General features: G+C 44.8%; 1 protein-coding gene across 2 annotated transcripts in view; it reads right to left on the bottom strand.

Annotated features, from left to right (window-relative positions):
• Positions 1 to 16,215: 16,215 nt before the first annotated feature.
• The window catches only part of RFWD3 (ring finger and WD repeat domain 3), a 46,644-nt gene continuing 42,973 nt past the window's right edge, over positions 16,216 to 19,886 (bottom strand). For both annotated transcript variants that reach the window (XM_027619316.2, XM_027619317.2), the window contains exon 13: positions 16,216 to 18,662. In XM_027619316.2, coding sequence (XP_027475117.1) covers positions 18,519 to 18,662 — 144 coding nt within the window. In that variant the 3' untranslated portion in view covers positions 16,216 to 18,518. The remainder of the gene's footprint in view (positions 18,663 to 19,886) is intronic.

Raw genomic sequence — 19,886 nt, 5'->3', positions numbered from 1 at the left:
GCTCGACGCACCCGCCGGCGCCGCGTATTTAAATGAGGGGGCGGGCCCGCGGGCGGGGTGCGGCGGGGCCAGCCCGAGCCCCTCCCCGACCGGCGCCGACCGGCGAGCCGGGAGCGGAACCTTGTTGGAGGCTGCGCTTGAAACGGCCCACGCCCTGGGCCCTGGAGGCTTTTTGCCCGGGGAATTGCTGGAGCTCCTTAAAAAGCCTGGGCTGGGAGGCTTTGCCTCATTCCCTGGGTTGTCGTCACAGAAAAATAAAGAGGAATTGGGATTTCCACAACCAAGATGGCCGGTAGAGTATGTCGCCTGTTCAGTGATTGGGGGTAAAAACTAAAACAAAAAAACTTTCTGTGTAGAGGTGAACTTTACACGATCAGGTGTATTCCGAAATCTAAGAGCCTCTTCTTGCATCTCTCCCTGCGGCTTTCTACCTGCCTCAGAATCTTTCTTAACCCAGGGAAGAAGGCAGTCTTGAATAGTGGTTAGGAGCACAGATTCCGGGATAAGAAGAGACGCGTTTATAATCTTTGCTCCCCTGCAGACTAGGCAAGTCCTTTACCTTTCTGAGCCTCATTCTTCTCGTCCCATGAAGAAGAGGAGGAGCTCTAATGTGAAATATAATTGTGAAGATTAGAAAAAATGATAAGGAAAGCGCCTAGCCCACAATATAGAACTTAAAAAGTTATAGCCAATATTATTAATAAACTGGAAAGCCTTTTGTGCCAGAGACCTGATGGCAGACCAGAACTTAACCTCGTGTTTAAAAGAGGAAAAGAAAATAACAAAACAGGTCTTTGAGGTCTCAGGTTTCTAAGTCTGTGCCTTGCAGAACTGTTTCTGCTGACCTGCATGCAGCATCTTCATATTAGGCAGGGACTGGTTGTTTCAGTTCACACCGTATCCCCTCCCTCTTCTTAGAGGAGAGGTGATACCTTCTCAAAGGTCTCACATCGTCATTTGAGCCTTGTATCAAGCCTGGGTTGGATTCTAATTCAACTGAGGAATGGCACAGAGATGGTAACAAGTTCTCCACAGCAGGGTTGAAAGACCTGCCCAGGATGAACTCTGCCAGCCTGGGAAGAGGATTGGGGAGGCTTCTCACTGCCCTGGTGCACTTTTATCCCACTCTACCAGTACAGCATATTGAGGAATGAGGAGAGCTAGGGACATAGGATCCCAACTGGGATGTTCAAAATGTTCAAAACTGCAACTTTTGTCCTGACCCACAAATGGGCAATGAAGATCAAATCAAACGTAACTAGAGTCTAAGAAGTTGCGTGGGGGTGGGGGGGTCTGGGTGGCTGGGTAGGTTAAGTGTCATACTCTTGATTTCATCTCAGGTCATGATTTCATGGGTTGTGAGATCAAGCCCCACCTCAAGTTCGTGCTCAGCAGGGAGTCTGCTTGAAGATTCTCTCCTGCCCCTCCCCCCACTTGCACGCTCTCACAGGCTCTCTAAAATCAGTCTCTTTTTTTTTTTTAAGATTTTATTTATTTAAGAGAGAGAGAGAGAGTGAGAGAGAGAGCACAAGTCGGAGAGAGGGGCAGAGAGAAAGGGAGCTGGAGGCAGGGCTGGATCCCAGGACCCTGAGAAGGCAGCCACTTAACGACTGAGCCACCCAGGCACCCCTGAAATAAATAAATTTAAAAAAAAAAAAGCCAGGTGGGGATTCAGAGACCCCATAAGGAACCCCTGAGACCGAGAATATCCTGGGAGTACAAACCCCCCACTATGGCTGACAGCAGGTCTCTATCTTTGGGAATGAGGGTATGTTGGCATCTCTGCCAACACTCCCCCTCCACCCCGCTACTGCCATAAAATGGTCCTGAGGCTGATGCTAACATTAGCATTGACTAAGGCAGCCCAGGATTGACCAGATATACATATTCATTAACAGATAACGGCATAGGTAAGTAGTCAGTCAGCAGGCTGGAGACATCACCAGAAGCTCTTAAAAAGTCACTAGGGGCCATTAATTTTCAATAATGGGTCTGCATGTGCTCAGAAAACAAGTGGGAGATTATTTTAAACTAGTTTAAAGGGGTGCCAGGGTGGCACAGTTGGATGAGCCTCTGACTTTTGGTTTCGGCTCAGGTCATGCTCTCAGGGCCCTGGGATTGCGCTCAGTGTGAAGTGTGCTAGAAATTATCTCCCTCTCCCTCTCCCTCTGCTCCTCCCCTGCTCTCTCTAGATCTCTCTCTCTCTCTAAGATAAATAAATAAAATCTTAAAAAAAAAATAAACAAGTTTAAGGCTAAGAGCGCCAGGCTGTTTCAGTGAGAAGAGCATGCAACTCTTGATCTCGGGATCGTGAGTTTGAGCCCCACATTGCAGGTAGAGATTACATAAATAAATAAAACGTTTTAAAAACATTTTAAAATAAACTAGTTTAAGGCTAGGAATTGACAATCTGTTGAGAAGCCAGCAGTTGCCTATCTCTCATCCTGCACTGAGGAAACACTAGACCCAGCCACAGATTGCCTCTGGAGATAGGGAGGAGTGTATGTGCCTATCTTAAAATCACAATGACCAAGAAGCAAGAAACCCAGACAAATCTGGGAACCTCGCCAGCTCAGGCTGTGTCAGGCAAGTCTAGACTTTATACAAGGTACAAACCCCTAAGGAAGAGGGCTGACCGAACTTGGGTCTCCTGACCGCAATGACTTTTCAATATAAAATAGACTATCTCTGGGGCACCTGGGTGGCTCAGTCAGTTAAGCAACTGAATCTTGGTTTGGCTCAGGTCATGATCTCCGGGTGGGGGGGGTGGGGGGGATGGAGCCCTGGATGGGCTCTGCACTCACTGCAGGGTCTGCTTGTCCCTCCTCCTCCCCCTCTGCTCCTCCCCCAGCTCACACTCTCTCAAATAAATAAAATCTTAAAAAGAAAGATTGTATTTATGTATTTATTTGAGAGAGAGAGAGAGAGAGAGAGAGAGAATGAGTGGGGTGAGGGGCAGAGGGAGAAGCAGGCTCCCTGCTGAGCAGGGAGCCCGATGCAGGGCTCAATCCCAGGATCCCCATGCAGGGCTCAATCCCAGGACCCTGAGACCATGACCGGAGCCGAAGGCAGATGCCCAACCAGCTGAGCCACCCAGGCACCCCAGTAAAATAAATAAGATCTTAAAAAAATATAGACTATCTCTATCACAAACTACGAATTCATTTTACCCTTTATTGTACCTTTTTTTTCTTGATCCTGACTTCCTTGATTCACTCAACAGGTATCTGTTGAGCTTTTTTTTTTTTTATGCCAGGCATTGCTCAAAAACCAGCTTATGTGTGATAAACAATAAGACAGTAAACAAAGAGCAAGATCATTTCAGACCATATACGTGCTGTAAAGAAAATAAAAGATATATGGGATGACGGGTAGGGAGGGGGCTTTTATATAAAGGCAGCTGGGGAGAGGCTTTCTGAGTGATAATCGAACAAAGAGCCAATCAGCGTAAAGATGCCAGCCATGGAAAAAAAATCTGGATCTGAAGTTGTCTTAGCCTGTTCAGGTTGCTATAACAAAATACCACAGACTAGGGGGCTTATAAACAAAAGATATGTGTTCCTCACAGTTCTAGAGGTTAGAAGTACAAGATCAGAGTGCTAGCATGGCCAGGTTTTGGTGAAGCCTCTTGTGGATTGCAGACTTCTGACTTCTTGCTGTGTTCTTGCACAGTGGAAGGGGCTAGAGAGCTCTGTGGGGTTCTTTATAGGAACACTCATCCCATCCTCTCATGACCTAAGCACCTCCCAAAGGCCCTATGTCCTCATATACTCACATTGGCTAGGAGGATTTCAATATATAAACTTAGGGGTGGACACAAACAGTTAGACCATAGCAAAAATGTTCCAAAAGCAGAGATTAACAAGTTCAAGACCCTGATGTGGGAATAAGCATTTAAAATAAAGGCCTATATGGCTGAATTAGAATGAAGAAAGAAGGAAACAGAAGAAGGAATCAGAGAACTGGTCAGGGGACAGACCATAGTGGACCCCGTAGGCCCTATATATCCATATAACTGGGGGAGAATTCTGACTCCAAACAGTGTGTATTTCCATTGAAAGAAAGACATAAAAGCTAGACAAAATATATAAAATATCTTTGAAAGGAACTGGAAAGTAACCAATGCAATTTAGGAAATGAAGGGCGACAATCTTTGAGAAAAGGGATTTACACAGTCCAGATTTTTTTCTGGGTTATACTATCTAAATTGTAGCTCAAAAGAATTGAGCCCATGCAGAAAGCAGCGATCTCAATGGGCCAAAAATACACAGGTAGGGGTTCAGGGCCCCCCAAATGGCTGGGACTTAAGGGTCAAAAGACTGGAGAGAAGAGAACCACAGAGAAAGAGCCAAAAATCTGTGAATGCATTTCTCACAAGTCTCTGGCTAACTCCTAAGCTGTGTAAGCAGATGGGAGACTCCACAAACCCAGAAGAAAACAAAAGCAGCCTCATGTGTGCTAGGGAAATAGAAGTTAGAGCTTAAACCCTGCTGAAGTATAGAAGCCTTGGTCAATGCACCAGGCTTTAAACTGAGGCCTCAGAACGGTTACCCCTTGGGAAGAAAAACCACACCCCAGGAGAAAGGACACCACCTGAGGAGTGAGGGTACTGCTCTAGAAGAAAAAGCAAAACTACAATAGTCAACCCTAATAAAGCCTAAAACATACCTCAATGGGGTCAATGTCAATGTGACCCACCAGTACTCTGTCTACAAGAAGAAAACGTCATCTTTCTGAAGACAGATGACATCATCGAAAGCCTCTATAATTTTTAATCTGCATGACCCAGCATTGGATCAAAAATTATGAGGCATGCTAAAAACAAAACAAAACTGAACTAAATAACCCAAACCAAAAAGAACAAAAAAGTCAGGGTGCCTGGCTGGCTCAGTTGGTAGAGCATGCGACTCTTGATCTCAGGGTTGTGAGTTCAAGCCCTACTGGGCATGAAGCCTACATGTAAAAGAAAAGGTAAAAAAAAAAAAAAAAAAAGGGAACAAAACCAAACTCCCTGTGATTCAGATATTGGACTTAATCAGATATGGACTTTAAAATAGCTGTGACTAATATGTTATAGAAAATAAAAGAGAAAATAGGGGCACCCGGTGGGCTCAGTCAGTGGAATGCGTGACTCTTGATCTCAGGATTGTAAGTTTGAGTCCCGACACACTGGCTGTAGAGATTACTTAAAAAAAAAAAAAAATCTTAAAAAAAAATAGGTGAAAAATAGAGCATTTCAACAGAAAATTGGATTCTACACAAATAACAAAACGGACATTCTAGAACTGAATTAAAATTCATCAGATGATTTTTTAAAGATTTTATTTATTGGGGCACCTGGGTGGCTCAGTCATTAAGTGTCTGCCTTCAGCTCAGGTCATGAGGTCCTGGGATCGAGCCCCGAGTCAGGCTCCCTGCTCAGTGGGGAGCCTGCTTCTCCCTCTCCCACTCCCCCTGTTTATGTTCCCTCTCTCGCTGGCTCTCTCTGTCAAATAAATAAATAAAATCTTAAAAACTTTTTTATAAAAAAAGATTTTATTTATTTATTTGAGAGAGTGAGAGAGAGAGAGCAAGCACGCACAAGTGGGGGAGGGGCAGAGGAAGAAGGAGAGGCAGACTCCCCTGCTGAGCAGGGAGCCCAACTTGGGGCTCAATCCCAGGACTAAAGGATCATGACCTGAGCCCAAGGCAAACGCTTAACCAACTGAGCCACCCAGCCACCCCTAAAATTCATTAGATGATTTTAACAGCAGACTGGATGTCTTCGTCTGTTTGGGCCACGATAGCAGAATATCATAGACCGGGTGAGAAATTTATTTCTCACAGTTTTGGAGGGTGGGAAGTCCATAATAGACTGCCAGATGCTGGCAGATTCCATACCTGGTAAGAGCCCACTTCCTGATTCATAGACAGCCCCATCTTCTTGCTACAACCTCAGAGGGTATAAAGGCGCTAGGGAGCTCTCTGGGGTCTCTTCTAGAAGGACACTATTCCCATTGATGTGAGCTCCACCCTCATGAAAATCAAAGGAAAGAAAAAAATCTTAGAAACAAAGACATATTATTTTCAAAGGAGTAATAACACTGATATCTGACTTTTCAATAGAAACTATGGAGTTACGATTTCAACATCAATTTGGGGGGGACACAAACATTCAATCATGGCACTGGATATGGCAGAAGACAGAATTATTGAAGGGAAACAGGTCAGTAGAAAATATCCAAAAGGGGGACACCTGGGTGACTCAGTCAGTTGGGCATCCCAGCTCTTGATTTGTGCTCAGGTGGTAATCTTGGAGTTGTGGGATTGAGCCCTGCATTGGGGGGCTCTTTGGCAGGGAGTCTTCTTGGGGTTTGGCAGGGAGTCTTCTTGGGGTTCTTTTTCTCTCCCTGTCCCTCTGCCCCTCCTCCTGCTTGCTCAATCTCTCTAAATAGATAAATAAAATCTTTATTTTTTAAAAGATTTTATTTATTTGTCAGAGAGAGAGAGAGAGCACAAGCAGGGGGAGGGCAGAGAGAGGGGGAGAAGCAGGCTCCCACTGAGCAAGGAGCCCCATAGGGGACTTGATCCCAGGGCCCTGAGATCATGACCTGAGCCGAAGGCAGACACTTAACCAATTGAGCCACCCAGGCATCCCAAATAAAATTTTTAAAAATAAATAAATTAAATAAAATAAAATTAGAAAAAAGATCCAAAAGGAAGCACAGAAAGAAAAAAAGACTTTGTTTTGTTTTGTTTTATTTTAAGGAAAAAATTTTATTTTATTTTATTTTTTAAAGATTTTATTTATTCATTTTGACAGAGAGAGCGAGCACGAGAGAGGGAACACAAGCAGGTGGAGTGGGAGAGGGAGAAGCAGGCTTCCCGCCGAGCAGGAAGCCCAATGTGGGGCTCGATCCCAGGACCCTGGGATCATGACCTGAGCCGAAGGCAGACGCTTAATGACTGAGCCACCCAGGCGCCCCAAGGAAAAAAAGATTTTAAAAAGGAACAGAGCATTAAGAGATATGTTGGCCATAGTCAAAAGTTCTAACATATATATAACTAGAATCCCAAAAGGAAAGGAGAAAGACAATGGTGCAGCTCAATATTGAAGAGACATGCTTTGAATTTCCCCCCAATATCAACCTATAGATTCAAGAAGTTCCAGGAACCCTAAGCAGATAAACACAGAATACCACATCTTGGCACATCATCATGAAACTGCTGAAAATCAAAAAGAAAGATAAAATCTTAAAAGCAGACAAAGACATATTATCTTCCAAGAAGCAGTAACATTAATATCTGACTTTTCAGTAGAAACTACGGAAGCCAGTGCACCTGTATGATTGCATTTATATGAAATATCCAGGATAGGCAAATCAATAGAGACAAAAAGTAGATTAATGGTTCCCAGGAGATGAGGGGAAGGGAGAATTGAAAAGTATGGAGTTTCTTTTGGGGGTGATGGAAATATTCTGGAATCAGATAGTGGTGATGGTTGCGCGACATTGTGGATATACTAAAACACAATGAATGGTATACTTAAAAAATGGTTAAAGTAGTGAATTTTATGTTATGTGAATTTTACCTCAATAAAAAAATGTTTTAAATACAACTGGACCCATTTTAAAAAAGGTTAAGGACATTTTCAGACAAGCCGAAGCTGAGATAACTCATCGCCAGCAGACCTGCCCTACTCTAAGCTGAGGGAAAATGACCGGATGGAAGCATGGGACTGCAGGAAGGAATACAGAGCGCTGAAAGAGTAAATATGTGGACAATTAATATTGCTTTAAGCAACAGTAATGAGGGATTTATAAGAGATGTAACGGTGAACTATATGATTCCCATTATATATAATCAAGGACGCAGATGGTACTCTCTAGGCTCTAGAGTCTAGGGTAAACACTAAAAGAACACCACAAGAATGTGTCTGTAAAGCTAATAGAAGAAACAAACAAACAAAAAACCCCCACTGGAATAAAAAGCACATGATTAATCCAAAAGAAGACCTAAAGGGTGGGAATAAAGTAACAACACATGGGGTAAAGAGGAAACAACTGCGTGAAGTTTAAGTCCAGTTAAATTTAAGTGCCATGGGAAGCTCTTGGAGGGTTTTCAGCAGGGGTATGATTTAATCGCCAAGTAGGAGCTACTAAAGGTGGAGTCTTAACCCCCTTAAAAATTGGATTGTGTTTTTATTATTGAGTTATAAAGATTCTACGGTGCTCAGCATGGTGCGAGGCACACAGAGGGCAATCAGTGAAGACTTACTGACATGGCCAAGCTGCTTCTCCCACTGCTGAGCGAACGGCTGAAAGGTCCCTACTTCCAGGAAGCCGTCCAGTTGCTCTCTCACCTGCTGTTTGGGCAAGCAAGGTGAAAGGAGGTGATTGGGCAGAGCAGCCCCCCGCCCCTTCTTACTCTGATTTAAGTACTATGGCAGCTTCCAGAGTTCAGCAATACTTTCCCAAACTTCACTGTGAAGCTGAATCACCTGGAGCAATTTTCAAACGTTTCTGATTATGGTATCCAGGAATATGCTGTTTCCAACAACTAAGCCAGCACTGATCCCCGTGGGTCTCTGGCAACAGCTGCTGTAGTGCAGGACAGCATGGGTGGTCTCCCTTTCCCCAGGCATCTTCCTGACCTTTGCCGGTATCCAAGATTTCAAGATCAAACAGAGTAACTTTGACCCGTTAAGTTCTAACACTTTCATTCTAAAACTTTTTTTTCTTATCCCTCAATGCTCGACTCAAAAGTCTCAATGTCTTTAAGGCCTCACTGGGAAAATTTAACCCCTTGTCAACATGTCATTTTTATATTCATTCGTTTATACGGCAATTATGTCTGAATGCCTCCTATTTCATGCCTTAGGGATAGCTCTGTAGGGTAGGAGAGCCGGACTAGGCTGTCTGGGTTTCATTAGCTACTCTGCCATTTGCCTACTGCTGGGTTATTCTGGGTTCTAGGAGAAGCAATCTCCAGGGATGCCCAGCTGGCTCGGTCGGAAGAACATGTGACTCTTGATCTTGGGATCGTGAGTTCGAGGCCCACGTTGGGCATAGAGATTGTTTAAATAAATAAAACTTTAAAAAAAATTATCTGTCAAATAAATACATAAAAAAATAAAAAATAAAAAAAATTATCTGGACAGAATTAGCCATGGACGAGACTTACTAGGATGAAAGCTTCCCAGGAATGAGTCTGCTCTAGCATGTCTGCCACACTCAGTCACTGGCTGGGAGTAACCCTTGGGGAATGTGGTTTCAGAGCACAGCAGTTGGGAAGACTGGTCAACTGCACTCCCCCATCTGGAGACCTGAGAAGCAAATTTTCAGGGCCACCATACTGTACCCTTTGGGCCCACAGATTTATTTCTCTATGTTAGTTTAGTGAACAGCTACTCCATAGTTTCAATGGGTCTCTCTCTCCGAGGGAAAAACTGCGATGAGGGAGATTAGTGGCATAAACTAACATCCATCATTGCAAATGATCTCAGGGTTGCAAATAGCATTTGCCCTCTCCTTCCTCCATTCTGAATTTCTTTTACCCTCAGCTAGCATCTCGGAAGGTTTGGTGGATTACCTGGTAATATGACCCAAGCCTTCTTTCCTGGGTTTTTGTTGGTGGTGGTGGTGTCTGAACTCTTGGTCATTATACCCTTGTCAGTCTGGCGTGGTATTATTGCACATGTCTGTTTATAGTTACAGAGAGGCAACAGGGAATGAGAAAGCATCCAAGTGGACTACCTGGGTATTTCCTCCCACCCCCATTATGTACAAGCAGCCCCACTTCCTTCTGTTGACGAGGGTTATTTTCCACTGCCAGTATGGTGATTCCTCTTCTCACCTATGGTCCCTGGGCACAAGGTCCCGAAGTAGCAGTTATAACTTGTAGTTCTGTGTCCTCTGGCAAGGTGTACGCCCTGTAGGGACTCAGGAACTTCAACCACGTGGAGCCCAGAGTTGCTAGGCTGGGAAATGCAAAATTACCCAGGTCATCGAGAGTGATGGTAAGTGGGGTCACTCCTGTTTCCCCATGTTGGTTCCTGGACCCATGTATTCCCTCTACTGGGGTTCAGCACCATATAGAGGTCCCTTATTTAATACTGCAACCTGAAGAATGGCATCCCATTCTTTGGAGTGTTTCTTCTCCCCTGGTGCTTCAGCTGTGCCTTTAGAAGGTCATTACCAGTATTCCATTAGCTGGCTGCTTCTGGATGGTCTAGTGTATGATATGCCAGCAGATCCCATGGTCATGGGCTCACTTCTGCAATCCCTTCACTGTAAAGTGGGTCCCCTGGGTGAGATGTTATGCTGTGTGGCAATCTGTGCCTCGATCAGGTATTCTGCTGGCTGAAGCTCTGAGAGCAAGAAAGGCAAACCCATACCCAGAACAGGTATCAAGCCCTGTAAGGATGAATTGCTGGCCTTTTTGGAGGGAGGGAGCACACTGTAACTGACTTAACAGCACATAGCTGCTTGATCTTCTCTAGGAATAGAGCCAATCAGAGACCCAGTGTTGGTCTCTATTCCCGACAGGGTGGACATTCAGAGGCAGCCTTGGTGAGTGGGAGTCCATTCTTCCATATGGACTTTGGGTCCATATGTTGCCTCCATCTCTGTCACCATGGCCACTCTGTTCATGTGCCCAGCCTATCAAGTCTGCAGGGGCTGAAAACTGGCTAACGTGAATTGACCTAGTCATTCTGCCTGCTTGATTGTTCAGTGCCTCTCCCATGGGGGAGGCTTTCTGGCAGGCATTGTCATCTGATAAAAATTATGTGTTATGCCTTCTTCCATATAGTTCATCCACAACCACGAGGCCATTGAACCCTGCCCAGTAACCTGTATATCATCTCACCTTAGACCACTTGTCCTTCCATACAAAGTGAAAAGCCAAGGGCAAGGCTTGCAGTTCCTCTCCCTAGGAGTATCTTTCACCCTGCCTCTTTCAGGGTCATGCTTGCATCCTTCCTGTCTTTAACGGTGGCACGAATCTCCACCATCCTCCATCCCCCAATGAGACATTGCTTTTAATTTACTATTCTGGCCAGTGATGAGAGCAGTTTCCAAGGTTCACATTTAGCCTCTCCTGTTACCATTCTTACCATTCTTACATAGGCCAGAAACACAATGTGGTATTATTCTAGATTTCCAGTTATATATTTGGGGCCTGAGGAAATGATCACCGGATATGCCCACCTATCCAGTGGGACCACTATGAGCCATACCTTAGCCAGGACTCCATTTGCTATTGGCCCCCAGAGGCAGGAGGGCTGATGATGCTTTTGGTCTCTGAGTGTCAGTGTCAACTCAGACCAAGTGTACAATGATCCTCAACATATTTGGTTATTTCCCTTTTGCCAGTGTACGGTCACCCAAGTAGATGCCATGAATCTCTTTGGGGGAAGGACAGAGGGAATCATTGTTGGGGTATATATCTGCCATGGTGTTGCAGAGTCTCTGTTCCTAGGCTCCCGGCTCCTTATTCATCAGTGGGTTCTGGATCTGAAAATTGGCTCAGGTCTAGAAACTGAGCATGGGAGCATGACTTACTGGGGATGGCCACCCTTAGCCTCCTGCCCCTCCAGTCTTCTGGGGTTTTTTTGGTTATGGATGTGAAAAATCACCCTTGTTGACTGAGTCTATTTTGCCCTTAGGGATGCTATCTTTTATTAGCCCTTTCCACAACTCCCTGCTGATTGGCCCCTTGGTTGCCTCTTCAGTCTTGCTGGGAATAATGATAATTGTGGTCTCCTGGCTTCTGGCAGTTAAGTACTGCCACCCAGTCTTTATTATTCTGGGGTCCCATCATCCCCATCTTATTACCTGTTTTCTGGAACACTCCCAGCACGACTTCTATTACTCTAGGTTTGCCAGGAAGCAGACAATAAAAGGGAATTAGCCATTAACATAAAACGCAAACAATCCAATTAAAAAATGGGCAAAGGACTTGAATAAATATTTCTCCAAAGAAGATACACATTCAATAAGCACATGAAAAGATGCTCAACATTAATAATCACAAGGAAAATGCAAATCAAAACTACAATGAGATACCACCTCATACCCAGTAGGATGGCTACCATACAAAAAAACCCAGAAAATAGGGGCGCCTGCCTGGCTCAGTCAGAAGAGCATGCATCTCTTGATCTCGGGGTTGTGGGTTGAGTCCCATGGTGGGTGGAGAGATTACTTAAATAAAAAACAAACTTAAAAAAAAAAACCCGGAAAATAACAAAAAAAGGGGGGGAGAGAAATTGAAACCCTTGTGCACTGGTGGTGGAAATGTAAAATGGTGCAGAAAAAGAGCGTGGCAGTTTCTCAAAAAATTAAAAACAGAATTACCGTAATCCAACAATTCCACTTCTGGGTGAAAAAAACTGAAAGCAGGATCTCAAAGAGGTATTTGTACACCCATGTTCATAGCAACATTACTCCCAATAGCTAAAATGTGGAAGCAGCCCAAGTATCCACTGACAGATGACTGGATATGCAAAAGGTGGTCTACTTATACAATAAAATATCATTCAGTCTTAGAAAGGAAAATCTGACATATCCTACTCCATGGGTGAACCTTGAGGAAATTGCACTCAGTGAAATAAGCCAGTCACCAAAAGACAAATACTGTATGATTCCACTTATATGAGGTGATGAGAGCAAATACACAGAGACACAAAGTAGAATGGTGGTTGCTAGGGGGCTGGGAGGAGGGAAGAATGAGGTGTTATTACCTAATAGGCATAGAGTTTCGGTTTTACAAGATGAAAAATTATAGACATGGATGTACAACAATATCAATTTAATACACAGAACTGTACTTAAACCACTATGTACTAAATATACTGAACTGTACTTAAAAATGTCTGAGAGGGTGGGACGCCTGGCTGGCTCAGTCTGTAGAGCACACAACTCTTGATCTCGGGGTCATGAGTTCAAGCTCCATGTTGGGCGTAGAGTTTACTTAAATAAATAAATAAGTGTGCATTTTACCACAATTTAAAAAATCGGCAAAAAAGGAAGGGGAGTTAGCCATGCAAAAAATTTATTAGGGGGCAACACCTGTGGGAAAAATTGGGTGAGTGAAAGGGCCATTAAACATGACGCAGGTCTGACCCTGTAAGAAAGGGAGCGAAGGATAGATGGGTGGAAACAGCTTAGACTGAACTTAGACTGCACTTCAACTCTTAAGGTTTGGCTAAGGTGGCACCTGGGTGGTTCAGTCGGTTAAGCATCTGACTCTTGATTTCGGCTCAGGTCATGATCTCAGGGTCATGAGATAGAGCCCTGTGTAGGCTCTGCATTCAGTAGGGAGTCTGCTTCTCTCTCTCTCTCTCCCTCTCCCTTGCCCCCCTCCCCCACTTGTGGTCTCTCTTGCACACGCATGTGTGCTCTCTCAAATAAATAAATCTAAAAAAAAAAAAAAAGGTTTGGCTAAGGCCATGGGAGACTCCTCAAGCTAAAGATGCCTGTTGGGAGTTCAGCCTCCCCTAGAAATGGGCCTGCCTCAGTATCCCTGCTGTCCTCGGTCACTGGCTGGAGCAACCCTCGGGAAGGGCAGTCTTGCTGCGGGGGCACTAATGGATTGTCAGGGCTTACCAGGTGGAACACCAGTAGCAGTCAGTTATGCTCCCCACTGTTGGAGTTCTGAGGGACTCATTTTCATGGCCATCACACCCAGGCAAATTCTGTAACTTCTGAGCGTTCCTTTCATATAAAAGGTGTACCACAGCATTAGGACTTACGGGATGAACAATGTACTAACGTGCTTCCAGGCACCCCCAAATTATGCAGCTAAGGGGCCTGAACGTGTCCACCACAGAAACGTCAGTGATTATCTAGGCCGAGAATGTAAGACCCAGAGAGGAGCACGGCATTTTAGTTTGGATGGCCTGCCTCCCTTAGAACAACTTGCCACGTTGCACAACATGTGGTCCCTACTGTAAAGAAATTTCATGCTTTTTGGGGAGGAAGGGGGTCTTAATCAAAGACATAAATGTTAGAATCTGATAACATAGCTTTCCTTTCCTTGACTCAGGTAGCAAGTGGATCCTGTGAGCTGAGGGAAGGGGCCTATCATCTGCCCAGTACAGTACTGTCACTGTCTCCACAGTCAGGATACCATCCTCATGAGGGGACGTGGTGTCAGGGCCAATTCTAGAGCTTCCATTGGGGTACAAGTCAGGTTTCAGCACTTCAAAGGGCTTAAGCTTCCAGAACAATTTCTCCTCTCCTGACCTCAACACCCTTTCTTAGGTTAGACCCTCATTCCTTCCTATCTGTTGCTGGCTAATCTAACAATCTTTTTTTTTTTTTTCTTTTTTGAGGGGGCACGGGGAACCCGGATATGAACAAGGGACCTCTTGATTAACCATCAATTTTCTATACCACGTTTAAGAGAAACAATTGAGCCACACTAACATCCAACACCCCTCCCATAGCTCAAGCCTAGGAATTTACCAGGACCTTTCTGGAAGGACTGCTTTTTAATCTAGTGGTGGCATTTTATTGTATTTTTCCCCCCTAGGGGTGGTATTTTAATCAGATGGCAGGGTCTTTATCCAGGGACAGATATTCCTTCCTTCATTCCAGGAACAAGTGGTCTGCCAAGCCCCCACTTTCATTAGCCCACAGTCCATCCAACCACTGGGAACTCACCCAGAGCTTAGCTTACATAACCAAACCTCCACGTCTTTTTACCCAATCATCTGTTAAGTGAGGTTCTGAACTTCCTTTGTTTTCCTCTCAATGGGTAACATTTCCTTTTAACCAAATCCAGGTATTGTTAGTTTCGGCCCCATGTCTCGGCTTCTAGGTGAGCCCTTCTGTTTAGTGTAGCCATTTTTGGATAAACCTATTGGTACTTTTTAGGGGCGAGTGAGGGTTCATGGCATCCCTCTGCACATGCCATCTCAACAGCAGGCTCCTTATTCAGCCAGCCCTGCATGCACCCTGCTTTCTAGAGCCAACAGAGCAGTTCTAGCCATGTGACTGTTGTACTGGGCAGTGGTGTTTGCAGCCTCGGCACCCACAAGGGTGTAAAAGCATCACGATAATACTGACTGTCTGATTTATTTTCATTTTAAATATAGGAGAAATGAGTTGTGGGGAATCAGCCTGGGCTGTTCTGGAGATGGAGACGTTAAGAGTCAAAGTGAGCTTCCCCCCGTTCCCTAACTCGTGCTTAGCTGTAATGGAAAGGATAGGATGTCAACATGAGGAGAAGTAAAATTTAGTTCAACGCTATCTAATGCCACTTTCCTTTAATAGGATTTTTCAATTGCTTCTTTCCCTGTAAATTGGAATAACTACTTATTCCATAACACTGTTTAAAAATTAATCAATAGATTAGGAGAGGACTTTGTAAACTCTAAAGGGATAAACAGAAGCAACTGTTACCAATACACCGAAGTTGACTCATTAAAAGACAAGGACACACAAATGTCTGTTTCCAGAATTTCACCTGACAGCCAATCAGAGACGGGAAACGAGTACTGTGGAAGAGAAAAAAATGGCGTTGGGTTTCTTAGTAATGCAGGGGTTCCTTCCATCCCAGGACCTTTGTCATGTATTGTTGGAGCACCAGGCTCCATGACAATAACAAGCCTCCACCTATGGATCCGGTCCTGCTGGAGTCTAGTATACTCCATTTGCTGTTCATCTGGAAAACATTTTCAGCCTTTCCAATCTAATCCCAGAACCATGATTTACTGCAACAGAAATTCTGGAACTAAACAGAACAAAGACACTGAGGCAAGAGGCCAGAACTGTGCTGAGCAGGAACCCAGAGTCCCCACTTGCCCAGAGCAGCCAAAGACTAAAACAAATAAAAGGGTAAGTCCTCTCTTCCACTCCCCTCCTCCCACATTACGGTTTTCTGGATTCAAAGAACACACCAAGGATGCCAGTGGGCAAAGGGAGTCTGGGAAGTATAGTTTCCAAGATTTAAGCCCCTTGGATCTGAGAGCAAACAAATCACCAGTGTAGGCAAGTTCCTAAGAAGCAAACACACAGCTTCCCATTAAGCAACAGTAGAAAAGAACTGCCAGTTAAACTACCTCATCAATTTAAATAAGATGTTTGCTTCAGATCCAGAGTCCATCCTGTGTAATTCAGATCCAGTACGGCATGAAATGAAGAAATCCACCAGGCTGAGATTGTTCCACTTTCCCAAGAGGCAGACATGCTTTTGCCTCTGGCAGTCAAAGAGACAAAAGACACCAGGAGCTGGTACACATGGCAAATGCTTTATTTTCATATTAACACAAACATTAAAACACAGAATATGAACAGAGGTCCCACTGCCCTGTCAAAGCAGGTACAAGGATATCTACATTTACAAAATGTTTTGAGTCTGTTTAACTCCAAACCTTCCAAAGGGAGAACCACCTTAGAGACGGGTGAGGGGACATGTTGGGGCAGAGCCTAGTGCTGCATGAGAGCCCGGAGCCTGGGTCTACAGATGGAACCTCCTGCAGGCTGAGGGGGGCAGGGGTAGAGTGGCTGGGGGCAAAGTCTTTTCCTTGGGAGAAATCAGTTGAAGTCATATAAATTTGTTTCTGAAGCATTCAAATTTATTGGAGGAACACAAGAATTAGCAAGACCTGAGATTCACCCAACCTCCGTGGTAATAAGGCCCGTGGTTCCTGTGCTTGGGGGGATCAATCAGCAACAGCTGAGTGTACTTCCAGCCCCAGTCAAATCCTAACCCGGCTCCAGGTTTTGTCCCTGCCAAAGACAAAGGCAGCCAGGGCCTGCCCAACTGCATCCTCTCTGGCAATCTGCTGAAACCAGATGAGTTCTGCTTTTCAATTCAAACCCCTTCCTGCCACTGATGCTCTAGGCCTGGGCAGTCATTCTGAATCATCGACATAGTGAAAGGAGTATCTCCTCTGAGAAAAGGGGGCTCTTTCCCAGGCTCTGGAAACTGGCTTTTTGAAAGATGTACTAAAAGAGAAGGAGGGCACTCTTTAAAAGGCACAACTAGAACCTGGAACTCTGGGGAAATCGACTACAATAACCCCTTGCTAGTGAGAAATGCTAGAAACAGCTCAGGACCTGTCAGGCCAGAACTGTTTTAAAATAAAAATAGTAACACTTACAGAACAATCATTTAAGAAAGTCACAGTGTTGGCCATCCTGCTTCTAAGAACAGGGCACGGGCCACCACGCCTGAGGCACGTCCTCTCTGGACTGTGCTTTAGCAGGGCAGCCTTCGGCAAAGCAAAAAGACATATACTGAACCCTCTCCTGGAGAGAAGGGCAGCTCTCAACGTTGGACAATCCACGGTCGGAACGAAAGCTCATGGGCTTCTCCCTGCAATCCACACAGGTCTCCAACCACTTTATCTTCCTGAGAGTAACTATTTTTCTAACAACTTTTTAAAAAGGTTAGGAAGGGAGGCCTATCGGAGCCAAACATCAGTTTCACATGAGGAAGGCTTTACCTGGGAACTCTATAAACACACTCAAGAACAGCCCCCTCACTGAGAGCTCGGCTTTATTCAGATAGGAACTCTTTCAAAATGAAGAGACAAGCCTTTCTCCTGTTTTCAGAAGCAGTCTGAGGAGCTTCTCTTTTGCAGCCCTCTCTTGGTTAGCCCCTTGCTCTTGATCTCTTTTACTAGGAGAGACTTAAGTAAGAGCTTTCACATATATTCATTTTTTCCTAGTGTGAGGGAAAAGGAGTGGTTTTCAGAGCACTGCTTAGATAAAACCAAGCCTGAGATCCCAAGCTAGATAGAAAAAATGAGGCTTCCCCACTGCTCCAACAACTGGTCTCTTTCCTTGGCTCCCACAATGTGATGAACTTAATGCACTCAGCATTAGGAAAGGGTCTATAGCTCATCAGCCGCCTCCCTCACTGGGCTTGCCAAGATCCCAGCACTGCACACCTGGAATGTTCTGTTGCTGCCACAAAGCAGACCAGATGTGCTCTACCACACGCTTCTGTGCGGATGAGACCAAGTGACTAAAAGGTTGTCACCAACAAAGTCAGAAGTAGATCAAATCCTTCACCAGGTTGTATAGTGCCCTCTTGTGTTCAACTGAAGACTCTTCTGCATCCACGTGGCATCCAAGCAACATGAAGATGGTTGGCCCCTTCTGGAATATAAGCATTCATCCCCAAGTCATAGAGCTCAAGTGACAAGACCACTTAGGCAGGGTCACATCCTTCAGAAAATGCTTGGTGTACACTCATATCCTACATGACTGCTTGGAGGATATTCTCGGAGGCCCAGCAGAATGTCTGATCAGATATAGATTCTCAGCAGATTCATGAAGGATTTTAACCCAAGACATGAATACATAGATGGGAGTACCGGCCACTTACTCATTTGATGGACACTGCAAATACACGGCCCGTAGTGTTTCAGTGACCCGGAGTCTTTGAGTCACATCAACCCAAAGGAATCATGATCCCAGAAGTTCTAGGCCACAGACAATAAGCAGGGATCTTGCTCAGGGCTGCTAGCTGCTAGCAAACATTTAACGAAAACCAGCAGCAGGCCTGCCAAGTTCCAGACACAGTCACTCCCACCTATAGATGTGGACCATCTTCTCGGTTAAGGTAGCCAAGTAGCTGTTGTGGTTCACCTCAAATGGGCAGATGTCCAAGACAGGCTGATCGGCCTGCAGTTCCTGAAGCAATGAGCCACTGCCGGCATCCCACAGCTACAGAAGACAGAGAGAAGGGTCAGGGGTCATTCAGTTGAGCTGGGGCTCCTGCTTGCTTGATCATCAGACAACTTTGTGGGGTTTTCTTAAGATTTTATTTATTTATTTGAGAGAGAGAGAGGGAGGGAGGGAGAGGAGGGCAGAAGAGAGAGAAGCAGACTCCCCGCAGAGCAGGGAGCCTGACGCAGGGCTCGATCCCAGGACCTTGGGATCATGACCTGAGCCGAAGGCAGACGCTTAACTGACTGAGCCACCAGGCGCCCTTCTGTTAAATTTTTATTTAAATTCCAGTTAGTTAACATACACTGTGATATTAGTTTCTGGTGTACAATGAAGTGATTCACCAGTTCCGTACAACACCGGGTGCTCATCACAAGCGCACTCCTTAACCCCATCAGACAACTTTGAAAGAGCTGCAGAGAGAGAGAGAGAGAGCACTGCCCGGGGAGTAAGACAGATTGTCCCTAACCTTCACAAAGCCAGGATACACAACATGGTTTAGCTCTGGCCTCTGCAGTGTGATAAGCAGTTAGTCTACCTGTGAGTGGATCTAAAACCAAGCTAGCATTCAGCCCTCCATCAAGCCCTTCCATCGAGGGACAGAAGAGTCAACAAGACAAAAGTCCCTGTGTCTCTGCCCTCATGAAATCTTCTAACTAGTGCTTTCTTCTCCTTTTCACAAACTTTTTATTACGAAAAAAATTTTCATAATAAAAAGTAGGGTAGTACAATGAACTGCCCATCACCCAGATTATTAAGCTTTTTACCATATCTGCTTTACTGATGCTATTTTGGTTTGTTTCTTACTTCATGTCATTTTACCCTTACGCTATAGCAGTGCCACCCAATATGGTGACCACTAGCCACATCAGGCTATTTAAATTAAAATTAAATAAAAATTTAAAAATCAAGTTCTTCATTCATACTAATCACATTTCAAGTCCTTATGTGGTTAGTGCAACTACACTGGTCAGCAACACTCCAAAGCTTGATTAGATTTAGGTTCAAGGGCATCTCACAGGTGCCGTGTGTTTCATATTGTCTTACATTAAGAGGCAAATTATTTCTTGTTAACCCACTTACAGTGATATTAAGGTTGATCAATGTGTCCAGGTCATGACAGAATGATCCCTGCACTGTACAACTCCCCATCAACCATCCATTTGTCAGTTTCACCCTGAACTCATGAAACTGTTACCTGAATCAATTATTTTATCTATT

Source organism: Zalophus californianus, chromosome 17 (genome assembly GCF_009762305.2).
Source record: "Zalophus californianus isolate mZalCal1 chromosome 17, mZalCal1.pri.v2, whole genome shotgun sequence".
NCBI lineage: Eukaryota > Metazoa > Chordata > Mammalia > Carnivora > Otariidae > Zalophus > Zalophus californianus.
The sequence above is the reverse complement of the archived record's forward strand: the minus strand, read 5'-3'. Positions and strand labels throughout refer to the sequence as shown.